The sequence below is a fragment of the Gymnoscopelus microlampas genome (assembly GCF_963454915.1).
Source record: "Gymnoscopelus microlampas genome assembly, chromosome: 22".
NCBI classification, from domain to species: domain Eukaryota; kingdom Metazoa; phylum Chordata; class Actinopteri; order Myctophiformes; family Myctophidae; genus Gymnoscopelus; species Gymnoscopelus microlampas.
Window position 1 is genome coordinate 13,401,318 of NC_139959.1, and position 18,535 is coordinate 13,419,852.

Here is an 18,535-nt window from a genome sequence, read left to right on the forward strand (position 1 = left end):
AGATGTAGTGGAGTAGAAGTAAAAGTATTGACATTTGGAAATACTCCAGTAAAGTAAAAAAAAACTTCAAAATTGTAGTTAAGTACAGTACTTGAGTACATGTACTTAGTTACTTTCCACCACTGTCCGTGATCTGAAGACGCGCCCACATACAGTTTGATGCGTCCCATTGAAGAAAAAGGTGCAGCGTTGAATGAGCAATACAAACGTCTCACTACTTCTCTTCTTTTTTTTGCTGATTGGTATGCACTTTCTCTGAGCTATTATTGTAAAACAAACAGGACTAGACAGTCCAGTTATTTGGCATTGCATTGTCATGCATACTGCTGTTTAGCCTACATTAGCAATAGCAGCTGAGCCCATCCCCATTGTGCCACCCCGCAGATAATTAGTTTAGGATGTTAGTCATTCGTTGTTGTTCTGTAATTTTGTGAACTATGTAGCCTACTGGGGAGGTTTTTTAAAGGAGACCACAGAGGTGGAAACATTTTGTTTTGAACAGTTGAATTACCCCCCCCCCCCCCCCCCCCAGCAACAACACACAAATTAGTGTTTATAGTTTATTTTAATTACATAGCAGGCCTACTGAAGATGAAAATGAATACATGTAATTTCAGTAAGATGTGAGACTTGAGATTAGGATAAAATACCATACACTACGAGACTACATTTTTGACAAGCAAATCTCTCTTGACACACAATGGTTCAGTGTTGTACTGTACTGCTATGATTAAGCTCCAAAGATTATAAATCCAGAGAAAGTCGTGTCGTCATCTTCATCAGCAAAGAGCCCGTTGAAGAGCTCCCCCCCAGCTACCTGCAGCCACACCCTGTCTCCCACATCTAGGTGCAGGACAGCGCCCCCTGCTGCCTGGTCTTCACTGCTCTGGTAGTTATCCGTGGTGTGAATGACCTTTGCCCCGTTCTTCATCAGAGCCACCTTGACATTTCGGGAGAACACTGTGATGTAGTAGGCAAAGTAATAAGCACCTGCCACGGCGCATGTAAACCTGCCAGTCTGTGGGTCGTAGTGATTCTGCTTGTTGTATATGATTTTGTCGAACCGGATCGGTGCATTCGGCGCTGGGAGTTTAGTGAATTCTGTGAGACCCACAGAGAAAGCACTACGGGGGAGGATGAATGTTTCTCCCTTCTCGCCTCTATCTCCCTTCTCCCCTCGAGTTCCTCTCTCCCCCCGGTAACCCATGGTGCCTTTGTGCCCCGGAACACCCATGTCCCCCTTTGGGCCAGGTCTTCCAGGGGGTCCTAAAGGCCCTTGAATGCCTCTGTCTCCCCGGGGGCCAATTTCTCCTTTTGACCCCTCAGGTCCAAGAGGACCCACTGCCCCCACAGGCCCTCCGGGCCCTGGTAGTCCGAGCTCTCCCTTATTTCCTTTCAGGCCAATGGGTCCCTGGACTCCTTGGGGCCCCATTTTCCCAGGTAGGCCCCTTTCTCCGTTGTCACCTCTTTTTCCTTTGGGCCCTAAAGAGCCAGCTGCACCTGTAAACGACAAGGACAATTCAGAGCTAGCTTTTCCAGCTGAGGTGTGTAATGAAAGCTATTGAAAATCATACTGAATTGTACACAGCAAAATCCTCAGGGTTAATTTGAACTCTGAGGGTGTTAAAAACTGACACAGATTACCCTTAAGGGCACATTGTTACACTCTCAGAGTTTAATTAAGTGGATTAGTCTGCTGAAACAGTGTTCAGCCTGAACTCTGCCTGAACATTAAAGGAGTAGTTCACCCAAAAAAAAGACTTATTTTCTATCAATTACACACCCCATGAGGACTTGAATTCACGGAGAGTTTTTAGTTTTTGTCGCATTCCTGAGCCAATAATTTGATGACCGGCGGAGTCTCCAGTAGGAGACACAAAGAGTCCACTACTGAGTATCCTATTGACCGATGACCCGGTCATCAAATTATTGGCTTAGGAATGCGACAAAAACAGAAACATCTCCATGAATTCAAGGCTTCATGTGGTGTGTAATTGATAGAAAATACTTACTTTTTTGGGTGAACTACTCCTTTAAATGGTAACATTTTAAAGAGTGCATTAGTGAAAGTAAAATAGTCCAATCACATTTATTCAATATGTCAGTATGTTATTTTATAAACAAACAATATTCTATTGGATTGGCTAGATGGTATACCCAAAGAACCCTTTGAAACTCTGCCTATACTATGTCTTAATAGTGAGTGCTATTGTTACTATTCAATTACTATGTATTTGAAAAACATGACACAGAATGACTAGAAACTGTGACGCATAAACAAATGAAGATGCATGTGCATTGTGAGGATAGGTGAAATATCTCTCCAAGATATTACAAATTCATGACCATCACTTTCCAGTTTTGTAGTTCATTTATAAAAACACCTACCCAATTCCCCTTTGTCTCCTTTAAGGCCATCCTTGCCTGGAGTTCCACTAGCTCCAAGTTCACCTTTATCAATGAAATAATTGTGCATTCAAAAATCTTGAAACTGATGCATAAAACCTTGACAGAGGAAAAGTGCAGCGAATAGATATAGGCTAAAGAGAATTGTAGATAATTTGATTTGGGTTGAACCTCTTTCTTCTAACTTACCGCGATCACCTTTGTCCGCTCTGAGTCCATCTCGACCATCTCTGCCTGGTAATCCATTGTGTCCAGGGTCCCCTGGTATTCCTGGATGTCCACAGACACATCCTTTTGGCAGAGTAGTTTCTGCCTGTGCAAGACACCTCGCAGCCAATAGGAGGAGCAAAAGAGTGATGCTCAGTCTTATTCGCAGCATTGTCCTTGATGCAAACTAAAAGATTGCAGCGTTAAACTTTATAAGACTCAAACAACTGCAAGCCAAGTTACAGTACACTAATTTATAACATGCACTGTGCAAGCACACCAGCACATCTATAAGTAGTTATCAAACCCACATCAATACCCATGGAAGAAATGGGAGCAAAATAAAAGACAGCCAAGGCACCAACCAAACAAAACACTAACTGGATAAGAACTTTGGACAACAATAAAGTTTGTCCACTAAGCCCCCATTCCATTGGTCAGGCTACTTTTTGGTTTACTTATTGTTGCCTCCCGTCAGTTACTCAGTTCCTCATCGCCCATGCTCCTCTAGATGGCTCTCCTTTCTCTTCGGAGCTAATTATCAGCTTGGACTCAACTTGTGGCACCATCTAGAACCAGTAAAGTCCAGGGTAAACTGTTGCGCCTTTCTTTGTCCTTAACTGCTCAAGTGTTCAGTGCAGCAAATATTCCAGTCATGCGACCATCATGATGATGATCGCATGACTGAGACGTTTGCTGCACTTCACACTTGAGCACTTTATTGAGCATATCAAAATAAACAGAAAGTTATTTTCTTAGTCTCGGTCAAAGGAGTCATCCGTGGTCTTTTTTCCACTCTTTTACCATCTAGAACCAGCCATGAACCACATAACAAAGATTCACCTCTCTTCCTGTAGTGACTCAGTGCAGGATATTAAACTTAAATCATGCGAATTACTGTACATGCTGTCACAACATTTTCACATGGATGGGTAACTCCTATTTAATAGTGTTGTGAGAGAACAATATTGGTATGCAAGACAGAATGATAGACTGTAACATTTCAACTCTAACCTTTGATTTACATGTTTCAGCTATTAAGAAGCTTCCAGTTAGCTGATGGAAACTATTAAGAAGCAAATAAGTTAATTCATGCATGCTTTTATCATCCGAGCTATTTGAAAGATTTATCATTATTAACATGACCCCATAAACTGTACTACTGCCATCAACTTTGACCTTTTCAGTTTGCGCTCCAAAGCCCAACCCAGTCTTGTTAGAATTACTTTATTTATACTCATACCATTCTATAGATGCATGGCACTTCCATGGGATGAATTAAAGGAAAATACATACAAGTATTTTGTCAGTGTATGAGGCTTACTCACTTACTTTCTCTTTCTATAATACAGTACAATCTCAGTATAATGTAACATATTTCTAAGCAATATATTTATGGCATTTCTTCTTTATTAAACAATATCACAGGGGATGACTGGAAGAAACAGTTCTATAACACAATAATGGTCATGAATTATACTATTATAGTGCAAAATCCTGAGTTTAACTGAGTGTAACAAGTTTCCCTTACAGCACAATTTTAAACCCCTCGATCTCCTTACAGCTATCAGAATGCCTCAGCTTTATCATCTCATAGACCTACAAACAATTAAGTTGACATACTTTATTTCAGCAACATTTTACATAACAAGCCTCGAGATATAAATATATTTCCAAAATATAAACATGACAACATAAAAGTGCACAATAGAACTAGAATCATACCTGCAACTAAAAATGGTAACTTCACTGTCATACACTTGGCCTGAGCAAAACTGGACACATTATAGGCTGATCTATTCTAACGCATAACCCTTAAAAGACCAACGTCCATAATGAACCAAACATATCAGAGTTCGAAGTTTGAGGCCAGTATAGCAGGACACAGTCTCTGTACAGTATTTCCTTAACCAGGCACAATGTGATGGTGATTTGGTTACATAGGATACAGCAATAAGTCTTCACAGACAAGATTGCAGAGACATCATCAGTCATTGAGTTCTATTATACAGTAGCTCAAGGTGAAACAATAATACATTGTAACAGTCTGTACCAAATCATTGAACAATGGCACACAAATAGATGAACAAATACAAAAAAATACAAAGAAATGGAATACATGCTATATAACACTGCTTATGTCTGTTGAAGATGTGTATGATTTCAATTCCAACTCTGGGTTCTCTGTAAGACTAAATTAATGTTGAATGACTGACATTGAACAAGTCCAGAGTGAGGACAGCAAATAGCCAAAGGGAGAAATGAAATGAATAGGTTCTGGCATTTAACATAAGTGTTGGAGATGGAGACAGGGCTCTGTGTTGGGGACAAGCAGCATTTGAAGGGAAACTGTGACGTTAACACAGCCAGAGGTACGCAGTTTATGGAGGTTTTAGGGATACATTTTCAAAGGATCGGTGGATAATATGGTGTAGACGTGAGGAAGTGGGCTACTACTGAGCATCCCATCATTGTCCCAGGATCTACATGATCTGACGGTGCTGACCATAACCTGTCATGCCAGACTGGGAGGCCCCTTGGTTGCTGCCCATCTGCAGGCCAATCAGGCTCTGCCCTCTGCGCATCTGCTCTTCAGTGAACTCCCGCCGATACCCCTGGGCTTTCCTACCAATACAGAATAAAGCAAGACAGGCTTGAGCTGAGGAATTATGGAATTAAATAACCATGTCCAAAGAGCTCCAGAAAAGTAGACCACTTTTGTGTTGTTTGCAATGAGCGTTCTCCTCACCTGTGGAACCAATCACGGTCACCTCTGTAATGGCCATCGTCCTTAGTGAGGGCCACGCTGCCCAAAGCCATCAGGGTTCTCTGCACTGCTGCCATGTCTTTTCCTATTGTCAAAACACATATTGAAAAAATGTCTCATACAATTGATTTAAAAATTGGGCAAGCAATTCAGCACTGAGTGGAATCTTGTTTTGAGCTGCAGATGATTGGAAGGATGGTATAGATCAGATGTGAAATTAAACGTGTCAATCAAAAGCAATAATGATCTGAGAACACCTCACCTTCCCACAAGTCCACGGTTTGAAAGATATCAGTGGTTGTCACCCCATAGGCCTCTGCTGCTTGCAGGAACTGGGAGATCTTCTCCATCTGTTTGAATGCCATCTGTGTCTCTGGAATCTTCTTGATGGGTTCCTTCCCTCTTGGATACAGGCTGTTGATAAGCCTGCAGAGAATCTGGAGGAGAGATGTGGAGTGGTGAGCTGTTGTAGCCACCTAGATTTTAACCCAGGTCTCCTGTGTGGGAAACCAAACGTCTACTGCTCAGTCGTCCCCAGCGGCCCCCGGCCAAGGGAGATATTAGGCTTCTTGGCTTCAGGCAGGGTGTTTTCCCCTACATTCACCCCCATTGACCTCCATTGCACTACTAGAGAACCCGACCCTGATCCCCCGCAATGTGTTTGATCCTCGGTCTCCCACATGGGAAACACTGCCCACAATGTTACCACCTGGACTCACAACTCAAATCACATATATATATATATATATACATATATATATATACATATACATATATATATATATATATATATATATATATATATATATATATATATATATATATATATATATATATATATATATATATATATATATATATATATATATATATATATATATATATATATACATATACACACATACATATATACACACACACACACACACACACACACACACACACACACACACACACACACACACACACACACACACACACACACACACACACACACACACACACACACACACACACACACACACCCCAGCTAACCTTCAATTAGGCGTTCGTTAACTAGCTGCATGACTAATGTTATGGCCCAGTTTAAATGTTCCTTTAGATGAAGATAATTTAACATATTTTGTACTTGACACATCATTTGGTTGAGCATTTTAACACCTCTACGTTAATTTCCCTTTTAAGTTTTACAGTGCTGTCAAATATAATTTAGTACGTGACAGGCTAAATAATTCAACGGTTAGCCTATTTCTATTTCCAGCAGAAGTACTAAGGCACTCACAGTTCCATCCATCAGCCAGTTCTGGAAGTTCTGCTTGCCCGACTGTGGTCGCTCCAGGTTTCCTCCACACTGTGCGACTATCCAGTCCAGCAGCCTGACCTCCAGATCGGTGTCATACTTCTGGTCTATCTTCTCTTGAACTTCTCGGCTCAGCCCATAGCTGGGTCCCCTGTTCGCCATGACAACACACCCAACAAGCTACACCAAACCAAAGCAACCCTGGAGGAAAACAGCAAAGTTGAAGCTGCAAGGACAAAATCAAATTATAACATAAGAATTAAGCAAAGTCGTTGTCCCCCCACCACCCCGCCACTATGGTACCCTCAGTGGTGGAAAGTAACTAAGTACATTTACTCTAGTACTGTACTTAAGTACCATTGTAATGTATTTTTACTTTACTGGAGCATTTCCAATTTTCAATACTTTTACTTCTACGCCACTACATCTCAGCGGCAAATATTGTACTCCACTACAATATTTTAAAACATTTTGTTACTAGCTACTTTGTAGATTTTGATTATTATTTCAAGACATGCATTAACCACTTCAGCCCTATATAATACTTTGGCTATCTGAAAATAGTCAATTTACAAGTATGAGTACTTTTACTTTCAGTACTTAAGTATATTTTAATGTGAATCCTTTTGTACTTTTACTCAAGTAAATGTATACTTCATTATACTCTGTTATTTATATAACAGAGTATTTCTACAATGTGGTATTGGTGCTGATGGATAATTTATAATCGATAGTGTATTAGATTATGATTATTGTATTGTATCACTTTGGATAATTGCATAAAGTATGATGTATTTGCTCAGAAGGGACAGTTCTGTAACTGCTAAGATAAGATGTCCTTGCTCCCTGGCCTACTCTTTCTTACCCATGAAAGTTGTGGCTACAGTTTATCCATGATGCCTTAGCACAGACAACCTTGCCACCAAGATGAGCCTTCGCCCCTGTTCATGTTGATATTATATTGTGGGGTGGGCTTAATGAAAGATAAACTGTCTGTTATATTGATGAACATTTTGTATTACCAGTAGAGGATATTTTTTGATGCTGTACCACCTTGTCTCTCCTGTGCAAATAATCCAGTAAACCTGATTATTATTTAAGACTGACTCTGTGTTACTTCTTTTTACGGTAATCCTTTTTGAAAGCGTACTTTCCTGTTTTTTCCGAAGTTATCAGGTACTTTTAGTTAAGTACAAAATGTGAGTAGCCTACTTCTTCCACAACTGGGTAACCTCAATAGTACCAACAGTTGTAGAATAATGTACAAAACCTTTTCATAGCTTAAACATTTAAAATGTTCTCTTTCTAAATCTTTTCTTTCCCAATAACACCTGTCCTTTTCAGCTTAATAATAGTCTCCCAGGCGCACCCCCCAGAGACATGGGGCTCTTGCGGGGATGGGTGTGGTTCTCCTTGGCATCTGTCCCAGACAAGGACAGCCATTCTTATTGCCATGGAAGCAGCCAATCCAATTACTCGTATTATATGCGCGCTGATGTAGACCAAAGCAACGCCAAGCATAAATCAAAGCAAATGCAGCACCCGCAACAATAACGCAGAAGGAAAACTTTTCAATCGGAATCAGGAAATCCTGATATGTAGCCTACTGTAGCCTATATGACAATAAACTGACACAGCATTGTGACTTAATATCGAAATGGTTCCTGAAATGTGATACCCTAGAGCAGTGGTTCTCAACCAGTGGTCCGGGGACATTGAGGGGGTTCCAGGTGGTCCCCAGCTAAATGATGGAGAGTTGGTAACCTAATGGACCCTTATTAGATCTTTCTCTTGACAGTGTGATATGAAGCCAGATGGACCCTTGCGGGTCCATTTGGTTTCATTTTACGCTCTCAAGAGTTAAATTATTGTTAAACATCTGCATTACTTAATTAAAGAATTGTTATTTTGATCAAGGTTTGCCTGTTATCTCTCCTATTGGTACCACATAAATACAGCATGGCATTGTGGACAAAATCGTATCCAACGATAACAAATTATGCTAAGTCTTGGGTCTGAGAGGCTAAATCTCATCAAATGGTGGTCCGTGGCTCAAATAATGGACCTTGATATGAAAAGGGTTGAACACCACTGCCCTAGAGGCATTAAAGTTAGCATACTGGCAATGCCTCTAATTCAAAAGTAGCTATGGGCCATTTACTGTGGGCCACTGCGTCATGCAATCGCATAATATCTATCCCATGAAGGCTGTGTATATGTGCACTTACTCTAGATCAAGGACGTTCCCGTAGACTGTAGTCCCCTTGCCACTGTGTTAATTCCGCTGAGTTGATGCTGAATCGCTGAAGCATCCATGAAGCGCAACGGAGGCGCGTCCGTCTGTGCGTCAGGCGAGGCTAAAAGACCTTACAGTACATTGTCCGGGAGGAGGAGTGGCACGATGCCCGTTTTATATGCGACCGCCTCAGGAAGGCGTCCATTGGGGATCGGATAAAGGCACAATACGACAGGGGCATCATGGGACCTCTCTATACAGCACACAGACAAATCGATATTCACGATTCCAGCTTTGAGTAGCCTGTAGTTATAGGCCTGTCACAATTATTACATAAGCGCCTAATCGCAATTATTTGAGATAATCGTAATTATTTTTTGCATAATCATCATAATCGTTTCCATGTTGAAAAATTATCATATATTTTCAAACATTATAAAAAAGAATAGTGGAAATATAGCAGATCTACAAGCTCACAAGGCGTCCCGATGCTACGAGTTGTGAGCTTGTAGATCGGCCACCATTAATGTTTTCTCAAAAGTATAAAGTTATTAAATGTCAGTAATTTCTTTGTATATTTAGATTTGTCATATCTGCCCTGTGCAACTTCAAAGCCTAAAAGCCAAACAAATGGAAAAAACACAATTAAATGCTTAATCGCAATTATTGTGTGACATGTAATCAAGTGAAATTTCATTTTGTGACAACCCTACCTGTAGTAGGCTATGAACTAAGATACAGTAGTCCAAGATACAGTATAGTGTGCCCATAGGCTCCGTATGCTACGCGATTACCCTTGGATCAAGAAGTATTTGATCAAGTCTGACTTTTGTTTTCGTATCATAGATGTCAGAATCGATAAAATACATCTATGATAGTCTTGATCCAAGGCTACTATGCGATAGACCTGGCTACCAGTACCTGCCATGAGAACATAACAGGAGGACATAATATACAGGAGTAGCCTACTCTCTCTACACACTATAGGCCTACATCTATATTAAATACACATATAGCCTATATTTTGTTCCATATTAAGGCAAATGTATAGGCCTAATACACATTAAGCTGTGAGGTAGCTAGCTAGTATACAAGTTCATAGGTATTTGCGTCTAGGTTTGGACGTATAAGCTACTGTGGAAGGCAGATAAGGCTTACTGTCATTTGGAGCTAGTCTAGTTGCAATAATGAGAGGTAGGCCTGCCTATTTGTCTTCTTTTTATTGAGTTATTGGAGGTGGATGAATGTTCCAGAGAACGGCTGTGTCCTGTGTGTAGAGTGCAGCAGCAACGTGGACAACATGTACCCTAGTCTCCTAAAGATGCAGCTAATTTTTTTTGTGGCAGAATGTCCCATATGCACACGTTTTCCTATAAAATAATATATGAATTTAATTGTGGACAAAGATTAGGGAGGTCATGGTAAAATAGCAACATACTGTATACAATGTGTCAGATATAGCCAATAATGAATTTCTCATTCATGTGGATTTGCACTCATCCATACATATTTTTCACAACAGATGCATGCTCATATTAAATGATGTCCTCGGGTTTCGGGGCTTGATATAGAGGTGACTGATCACATACCTTAAGCGTGCAAGTTAAAGGTCATAATCGCAGTTAGCAGACCTGAGAGGGCAAGTTACTGGCAGGTTTCGCCCCATTGAGCACAGTCCAGCAAGTGGCCAATCACATGTTAATCAACAACTCACTCACTCCAGCAGGGCTGGCCCTTCTACAACTACAGGCCTGGCAGTAGATATACAGATGTTACCAGTTCTGCAAACAAAACCAAATGCAGCTACACCACCTTTGATACTTATCTTGAGTCAATCAAACATAACTTACTTAAATCAGTAATTGCTTTGTAAACAAGGTTCTCTTTTAGCAGTTTTATGAATGCATATCTAATGTATTTGCCTACTGCATTAATGTACATGCTGTAAAGCTTTCAATAGTTTAAATCCCAAGTGCATTCAGCCTTCATTTATAACATCAGTGCATGGATGTGAACAGTTACATAGTGTTTGGGTGTAATGATGGGTGCTATCGCTTCAAGTACAGACACCTGCACTTTGGTGTGCAGAGGCTTTATTGGCCAAAACAGGTGAAAAGAGATTAAAAAAGGCACAGAACAACTACATGTCTAAAATGACAAGAAAGAATGGTCAAAAAAAGAAAAGAAAGTGGTAGCGGCAGCAGACAGCAGCAGCAGACAGCGGCGATGGCAGCGGCAGACCTCGTAGAGGATGGTCAAAATTAACACTTGACATAATAAACAGGAACAAGTACAAACACAACCTGAAGAAACAAGGGAGCAGTTTGTAGGGGGGCTCCCTTTCATTACAGTTTGCACTGCCTGTGCATTAACGTCTGCAAGGGCCTGTTAAACAACAAACTGACTATAGGAACAGGGAAACCAAGGGTAGGATAACTGAGCGGCATAAGGGATCTAGTTTGGCAGAGATTGGACCATTGCCACTGACTGGGATTTTTCTCGCAGGTGCTTTTCCCTGACTCTCATGCTCCCTTCCCCTCTCACTCAGACCAGGGTGGTCAACTTGTCTATGAGGTCATCGATGGTGTAGACCATGAGCTTGATGTCGTCCTTGTCGGCCATGCGGTGCTGGCCGTGTCGGCGGAGGATGACGTCCACATCTGGGCTGAGGACGCGCTCTGCCACCTGCATGGAGATGTGCCACGGCACATCCTCGTCCTTCAGGCCGTGAATGAGCCGGATTGGGCACATGATGGGGATGGGGCTTTGCAGCACACAGTGATTCTCCGCCTCGCGTAGGAAGTCCATGCTAAACTTGTACGCGCCTTCCTCTGCATGCTTGGAGGCCACCGACCACTCGCCCTTCTCTTCAAACTCCTTACGTGTCTGGATTTTCAAGAGCGGAGATTGAGAAATCACACAGACACAGAGAATGTCCATAAAACAAAACGCTGGCAATGAATTTGAATAAGGTGCACCCAATCAGATCGTTGACCCATGTGACACTGCAATTGTAGAATGATCCATTATTATGATGTAACGATGGCGTTTGTATTGGCATGTTACCTGCACATGTGGCCTTCTAGCGCCTTCCTATATATTATTTTAAGAATGTTTCAGGATATTCAGTCATAATAAGTACAAATATATGCAATTCTAAGAACTACAGCTCTGAACTACAGTGTTGAAATCAGGGGACTTTGCACATGTCACATGAGAGTGTTGAGAGAGTTGATTGATTAGATCAGATAAAAAGCTTGGGAGACAGTAGCCACTGCTATAGAACAGTGCTGGAGCCTGAGTTTCGACATTTAAGACAATACACAAGTCACATGATTAATCAACAGAAGGTTACACCCACATGGGCGGACCAAACCATATAAATAGAGTGAATGCTCACTGACCAGGACGAAGTGTTCTGCAGGCATCAGTGTTACTAGTTACCAGGGTGTTACTAGTTACCGTCAGTCTTCGAGAGACTGACGGTAAAAATTGTTTACATGACGATAAATGCATGTACTCAGTTGCTCCAATGCCCTTTACAAGGGGAGATCTAATTAGTTGCATTACATGTGTGCCTGTCTAGATACAGCAATGGCACCATTTTTGTGCTCTTAAAATTGTTTTAACATGTTATTGTTAATCATGACGTGATAGCAACTTAAAATATAAATGCATTCATTTGGGGCACTCTCACCTCCAGAGGAAGAGAATTGAAAGCCGTGACGATGTGATCGGCTGCCGTGGAGATGCCCACTAGCGCAGCTGTCTTCTCTGGGCGTGCAATGCCGGCCAGAAGCATCAGCCATCCTCCTATACTGGAGCCCACCAGGATCTATGATGTACAGATAACAAGATTATAAACACATGGTTAACTGAAATGTTTTGTCTGACTGACAAATAACTGAAAAGGTTATAGAAAGAGGATTTCCTCAGTCCCAGATGATGTCATGAATCTCTCTCTACATTAGGATATTCCATAAAAAGTGGAACTTAGGGTTCCCGAACAGGAAAAATAAGAACAAAGAGAAGGAGAGCCATTGTACAATGCCAAAAAAAAAAAAAATCTTTAAAAACATCTCCTGTATCGCGTTTTGTTAACTTGTTAACTCGTCATAAGGCAGCAAGCAAATACATTTGAGCATAGTAATGTAATAAAGCATATTTTTTGGCATTGTATATGTGGCTTCCCTTCTCTTTTTGGATAACAATCTCCCTACATTTAGATAACAATCATGTATTCACAGAAGCAATGGAGAAAGTCCAAAGAGCTAGAGATGCCTGAAAAGCGGAAAACAGTGCCATCTTCTGGAGTTAAAATGGTACAAACACACTGGACACTAGTGACAGTTGGGTATAGAACAGTGGTTCTCAACATTTTTTGAGCCAGAGCCCCCTATTCAATATCCGTGCCCCTTAACAGACTTATGAATCCATATCTGGCCCCTCACAATGGAACCCCCCCATGTTTTATTTTAACATAATTTTTATTGAAACAACGCTGGCTATGTTAATGTACATTACTCAGCTCAGCTGTCACCAACAGGAGCAAAACTTCAGAAGCTCTGTAGACCGTGGGACTTGGTAAATCTTTGTGTATTTGTCCCACTTTGGCATGGTGACTACTAGGACTAAGTTCAGAGTCCAACCGCAAATACAACTAGCTGTAGAGTGGTAGTGTAGACCAATGTGGCTAAACAACACCTGATGATAGTGACGGTGTTGCAGAAAATAACACATCTACAACCCAACAGCGAGTCACATCTTGACATGTAGATGGCAATTAGATGTGTTCTTTCTAGCAAGCAACACAGTCGTACTACGGAGTATAAAGCGTCCCCTGTCGTCCTCTGAACGGCGCCATTGAAAGACACTAGTACAGAATGAACTCTTTGTTTTTGTTGAGTTGCAATTTCATAACTTTCTGACTGTCAGCACCTTGCATGGTTATATTACCTGAAGGAAATATTTACCTGTGGCCCTTCTGTTAACTCATCCAATACAAAAAGGACGTCTTTCTTCCAGGTGCCAACCGTCCCCTCTGCCAACACACCCTCGGAGGCCCCATGACCTGTGTAGTCAAACCTTACAAAGCACAAACACAACAACCCATAGGTTTCAAGTTCTCAAAACATTAGGTGCCAGGCCCAGTTATACATCATTTGCTCATAATGATCTGCTTGGTTAAATAAACGTTAAAAAGAATTAAATAAAATGTTAAATAAAAAAGTTGGACCATTCTCAGGAGAAAAGTTTCATTTATATGTTATACATTTTGTTTTATTGAAGTAGACCATTACTGTACACTGTAAGTCGATGAATTTAGGGTGTATTTTCAGAGGAGAATTAAAGGTTTGGAACATGGAAATCCACATAAAATCCTAATCCCCCAAAAAAGAAAAATAAACAAAGAAAGACAGAAAGAAAAAAGGCCTAAGTACAAGCCTTCTAATACAATGTACCAGATCATTTGCAGGATAAATTGTTTTAGTTGAAAGCATAAATAATGTATCCAAAGGGACACACAAGGACAGACAGACTGAAAGATATGGAGAATTGGAGATTTATAGATCGTTTCGAACAACCACAGATCCAAACAACTTTGCACTTGGCACATCACTCCCTCTGTGAAAGGCACACCCAGGTTAAAGTGAACTGGTTGGACGGTTCTCTATTCTGGGGACACATGGACAGACACACTCATTTGCACGTGCACACACATACACTCACACACAGATTCTGTGCAGTTATTGATAAATGCACATCTCGTTTGTTGTAGAAACATGTTTAGAACAGTGAACAGTTGCACCTTCCGTCATTCAAACTATTTCCCTCCGAAGCTTCCTCATAATGACTGCACCCCATGACTGACAGGGCTGGTGGAGATCGCACATTTCTAGTTTAAAGTAGGATTGTCAACAGTATTTCTTTTTACATTTTAAAATGTATGAAATACCAGTTTCTTATCAAAAATGGTTTCATAGGAAATATGGTATCTCCAAGAACTGAACTGCATCTCCATATAGAGCTATTTGTAATACTATTTTTTTTTAATAAGAATTGCTTCATAGGAAATACAGTATTTCCAAGAACTGAACTGTATCTCCATATAGAGCTATTTGAACAGCTCAGGACAGTGATCTTAAGCTGAGAGAGACAGATATTAAGCAGATGAGACTAGTCAATGAAAAAAGACAGCCCAAATGATTAATCAATGATTAAACTAATGGGGCCTCAGTTTGGTACAAATCAAGAGAATAAAGAATTGGTATTTGGCGTTAAGGTATGTCTTTTTCCAATACAAAAGAACATTCAATCATATTAACAGAATCCTGAAGGAGCGGCTGTCATCCCATAACATGGGTTACTTTTAACCATCCTGATTTCTCTTTTGGAAAAGACCCCTGTCTGGATAATAGCCCTTTTGTAGCAATGACTGTGCCATATGATAAATAATCTGCCTGGTTATTAAACCAATTCAAATGAGAGATGGCATCCTGCTCAAGAGAAATCCACTCTCTGCAGCCAAGACAATGTCTTTAGCATGTACTTTAAGAGTACATGATGATGTAACATAATTTACAATTAGACATTATTAGTGCAATAAGAGCCTGGACTGTTCACTCAGTTAACATTTCAGTTGTTCTTAGAATAGGCAATGCCACAATAAACAACAGCGAAAAAAGTTATAGGTACCTGGCCATGATATACAATTCTTTCAGCTTTTATCTGTTATTCTTGTGCACTGTGAGAGCAGAACTGGAGATTTGTTTTCCTTCTCCACTCACTCTCGTTGCATGGTGAAACGGGACTCAATATAACAGTTTAAGCAGATAAATTGATAGGAGGAACACACTGGATATGTTACACTGACACTGGTGACCAATCACTGCTAGAGATCTTCTTTCAAATTCAGGTGTTCCCAAAAACTTTACCAGTTTTTTTATATATCGTTTTTTAGCGGCGCTAGCCGCTCTATACCTTTAGGTATAGAGCGGATATTAGCCCTCTATACCTGGCTTTTGCGTCAACGTTCTGATTGGTCAGGCTCGCCAAGGTTCTGATTGGTCAGGTCCGTCAACGTTCTGATTGGTCAGGCTCGCCAAGGTTCTGATTGGTCAGGTCCGTCAACGTTCTGATTGGTCAGGCTCGCCAAGGTTCTGATTGGTCAGGTCCGTCAACGTTCTGATTGGTCAGGCTCGCCAAGGTTCTGATTGGTCAGGTCCGTCAACGTTCTGATTGGTCAGGTCCGTCAACGTTCTGATTGGTCACTATTCATGACATCATAGTGATGTCATGAATAGTAACATAATGATGTCATGAATAGTGACCAATCAGAACGTTGACGGACCTGACCAATCAGAACGTTGACGGAACTGACCAATCAGAACCTTGGCGAGCCTGACCAATCAGAACGTTGACGCAAAAGCCAGGTATAGAGGGCTAATATCCGCTCTATACCTAAAGGTATAAAGCGCGAAGTTTGTATATCTGCTACAAAAAGCTACGAAGATAGAAGCTGATTGAGTGGGTACCTAAAGTTTATTTTTTAGGTACCCACTCTATCAGCTATGACAGATCAGTTTTTGCCACTTACCTTGGAATGCATTTGGTGATTCGCTTCCAATGGCACTATTTAGTGCCACTGGAAGCCTTTTAATATTGTTTCTCTAGTAGAAACACATATCTATGACAAAATATATCAAAGGCGCCGCTACCTTCACACAGGTGTGTTTTTTTTATATATCGCCAGAATCCAATTGTTCATTTATGTGCTAAAAGTTTGAGACTACGATTGTGAGACCTATATCGCAATGCAAAGAGTGAATGGATCAAGAGACGTAAAAAAACTCTATTCTGCATTCCTCACTCATGGAGCACAAAGCTGACTGATAAAGATGATAACCAATATTTGAACTTACCGCTATATCATACCCAGGTAGCTGTACAAACCAAAGTTCTACCAAAGGTCAACTGGCTACAGGTTACCAGTGGTGGACAGTAACTGATTACTTGTCGAGTACTGTACTTAGGTACATTTTACATATTATTGATATTTTTTGAGGATTTCTGGAAAATCTTTAAGTTTGGGAAAATGTCAAATTCTTAATACAGCAATCCATAGATTTTTTCCATTGAAAATAGCAACTTTTACTTGCAGTTGATTCATATTTGACCAGGAGCATCTATACTTTTAACTCAAGTACTGAGGTTGAGTACATTGTCCACCACTGCAGGTGTTACACTGGAGTTGTTTGTGAACTCATCCTGAGTCACTGGATTAACATTTTGGATGGGCAGGGCAGGATTAACATTTAGGATGGGCAAAATGTCAAGTTGCCCAACCCCAACGGCTGCTACGCTTCTGTCTTGAATGTGTAAAATAAATATAAAAATGATTCAACTGAATCATCCAGAGTGTGGTCCATCTTTATAGTGATCTATTTAGTGTACCTTAGGTATGAGTGTCCTAGTGACTTGCAGAACTCCTCCAGGGCCTCAGCCTTCTGTCCATTCATGTTGGAGGCGTAGCCTGGTAGGAAGACCACACCTGGACTCTTCCCCTTCAGTCTTCTGTAGGCCAGCTTTGGAAGATCTGGTCTTGTAGCCATCTGAACGGTGGTTTTATGTCTAACTCCTGGCAGACAAAACACAAAGTAATATTGTTATATTAACAAGGTCATCATGATGCTACAAAAAAAATGTGCCCTCTTATTACCGTAATATGAAGAGATTGGAAATGGAAAAGTCAGCGGCTCTTAGGCCTTTTCATGTCAAGGACCCCCACCTTAATATGCATACATGATTTGTGTTGTTAAAATATCTGGAAAATATTCCAAATTTTGTCAAGATTTTTTGAAAATAGCAGGGGGGTTGGGGGTCACCAAACTGGGTCCAAGCACCGGGCACCATAAAGGGTTAATCCGCCCCTGAACGCCTTCAAGGACACCTGGGGTGGGGTCCCCGGACCCCACTTTGAGAACCACTGTTAAAGTGACGTAAGGAACTGCAATAACGGAAGTAAATTTACTTCGTTTGTATAAGATAGTCAATACAAATTTTAAGTTTACTCTATAGTCTTATTATTTTAGTACGAACTTCAACAAAACCATGTCAACATGGTTGTGAAATACCAACACTGTGCCTTATGGACATATTGAATTTAACTAGATTCCTTTCTCTCTTCTAGGCCATTTAAATGACATGTACACGCGAAATTAAGTGAAGCAAACTGTTGGTTTACAACTATTATAATCATTATAATTATTAGATAACTCAGCGCCAGCGCAATCAGTCACACTCATAAGCGCAGGTACCGCATCGTTTACATGCTGTGAAATGTCCAGGCTACAGAAGGGCCTGTGTTGCTGCCACACCCCCCTGTCCACGTTTAACGACATTGTTAACGCTTCCAGTGCGAACAAATGAGTACAGCTCTACATCGAGACGTTTAACTAACCTGCCAAATGGTTTGGCGAGAACGTAGAGGTCCCTCCATGGCTTAAAATGTGTGAAAGTCCTCTGCGGCAGGACCTCAGCGCGACGGCTGCCATACTGTGCTCCGTGACCCACTGAGGGAAATACCGCGAGAGCGGCGAGACGAGCTAAATCCTTTCGG

General features: G+C 41.0%; 3 protein-coding genes across 4 annotated transcripts; all 3 read right to left on the reverse strand.

Moving 5' to 3' along the window:
- Positions 1–730: 730 nt before the first annotated feature.
- On the reverse strand, positions 731–2,785 carry c1qtnf9 (C1q and TNF related 9; the record flags this gene model as incomplete). Its single annotated transcript, XM_084049143.1, has 3 exons — positions 731–1,500; positions 2,389–2,451; positions 2,596–2,785. 3 exons carry the CDS (start codon positions 2,783–2,785, stop codon positions 731–733), a joined length of 1,023 nt encoding a protein of 340 aa, XP_083905269.1.
- Positions 2,786–4,048: 1,263 nt separating this feature from the next.
- On the reverse strand, positions 4,049–9,047 carry tagln3b (transgelin 3b). 2 transcript variants are annotated; one of them, XM_084049150.1, is made up of 5 exons: positions 8,909–9,047; positions 6,663–6,906; positions 5,643–5,817; positions 5,363–5,465; positions 4,049–5,238 (listed from the first exon to the last, which is right to left on the reverse strand). In XM_084049150.1, the coding sequence occupies exons 2-5, from the start codon at positions 6,840–6,842 to the stop codon at positions 5,097–5,099; spliced, it is 600 nt and encodes a 199-aa protein (XP_083905276.1). In that variant the 5' UTR covers positions 6,843–6,906; positions 8,909–9,047; the 3' UTR covers positions 4,049–5,096. The 2 variants fall into 2 exon arrangements, with proteins under 2 accessions (XP_083905276.1, XP_083905277.1); XM_084049151.1 differs by having other exon boundaries at positions 6,663–6,881; positions 8,909–9,002.
- A 1,930-nt stretch (positions 9,048–10,977) lies between these two features.
- On the reverse strand, positions 10,978–18,498 carry abhd10b (abhydrolase domain containing 10, depalmitoylase b). The gene is made up of 5 exons (XM_084049145.1): positions 18,377–18,498; positions 17,371–17,554; positions 13,890–14,001; positions 12,614–12,751; positions 10,978–11,802 (listed from the first exon to the last, which is right to left on the reverse strand). Exons 1-5 carry the CDS (start codon positions 18,468–18,470, stop codon positions 11,461–11,463), a joined length of 870 nt encoding a protein of 289 aa, XP_083905271.1. The 5' UTR covers positions 18,471–18,498; the 3' UTR covers positions 10,978–11,460.
- Positions 18,499–18,535: the final 37 nt, after the last annotated feature.

Excerpts from the sequence above, each read along its gene's own strand:
- abhd10b (XM_084049145.1), bottom strand. The coding sequence starts at position 18,470 with ATGGCAGCCGTCGCGCTGAGGTCCTGCCGCAGAGGACTTTCACACATT. Across the intron at positions 17,555-18,376 it reads CTCGCCAAACCATTTGGCAG|GAGTTAGACATAAAACCACC; the intron begins GTTAGTTAAACG and ends TTTGTCTGCCAG. Across the intron at positions 12,752-13,889 it reads AGTTAACAGAAGGGCCACAG|ATCCTGGTGGGCTCCAGTAT; the intron begins GTAAATATTTCC and ends TGTACATCATAG.
- tagln3b (XM_084049150.1), bottom strand. The coding sequence starts at position 6,842 with ATGGCGAACAGGGGACCCAGCTATGGGCTGAGCCGAGAAGTTCAAGAG. Across the intron at positions 5,818-6,662 it reads ACTGGCTGATGGATGGAACT|ATTCTCTGCAGGCTTATCAA; the intron begins GTGAGTGCCTTA and ends TCTCTCCTCCAG. Across the intron at positions 5,466-5,642 it reads AACCGTGGACTTGTGGGAAG|GAAAAGACATGGCAGCAGTG; the intron begins GTGAGGTGTTCT and ends TTTTGACAATAG.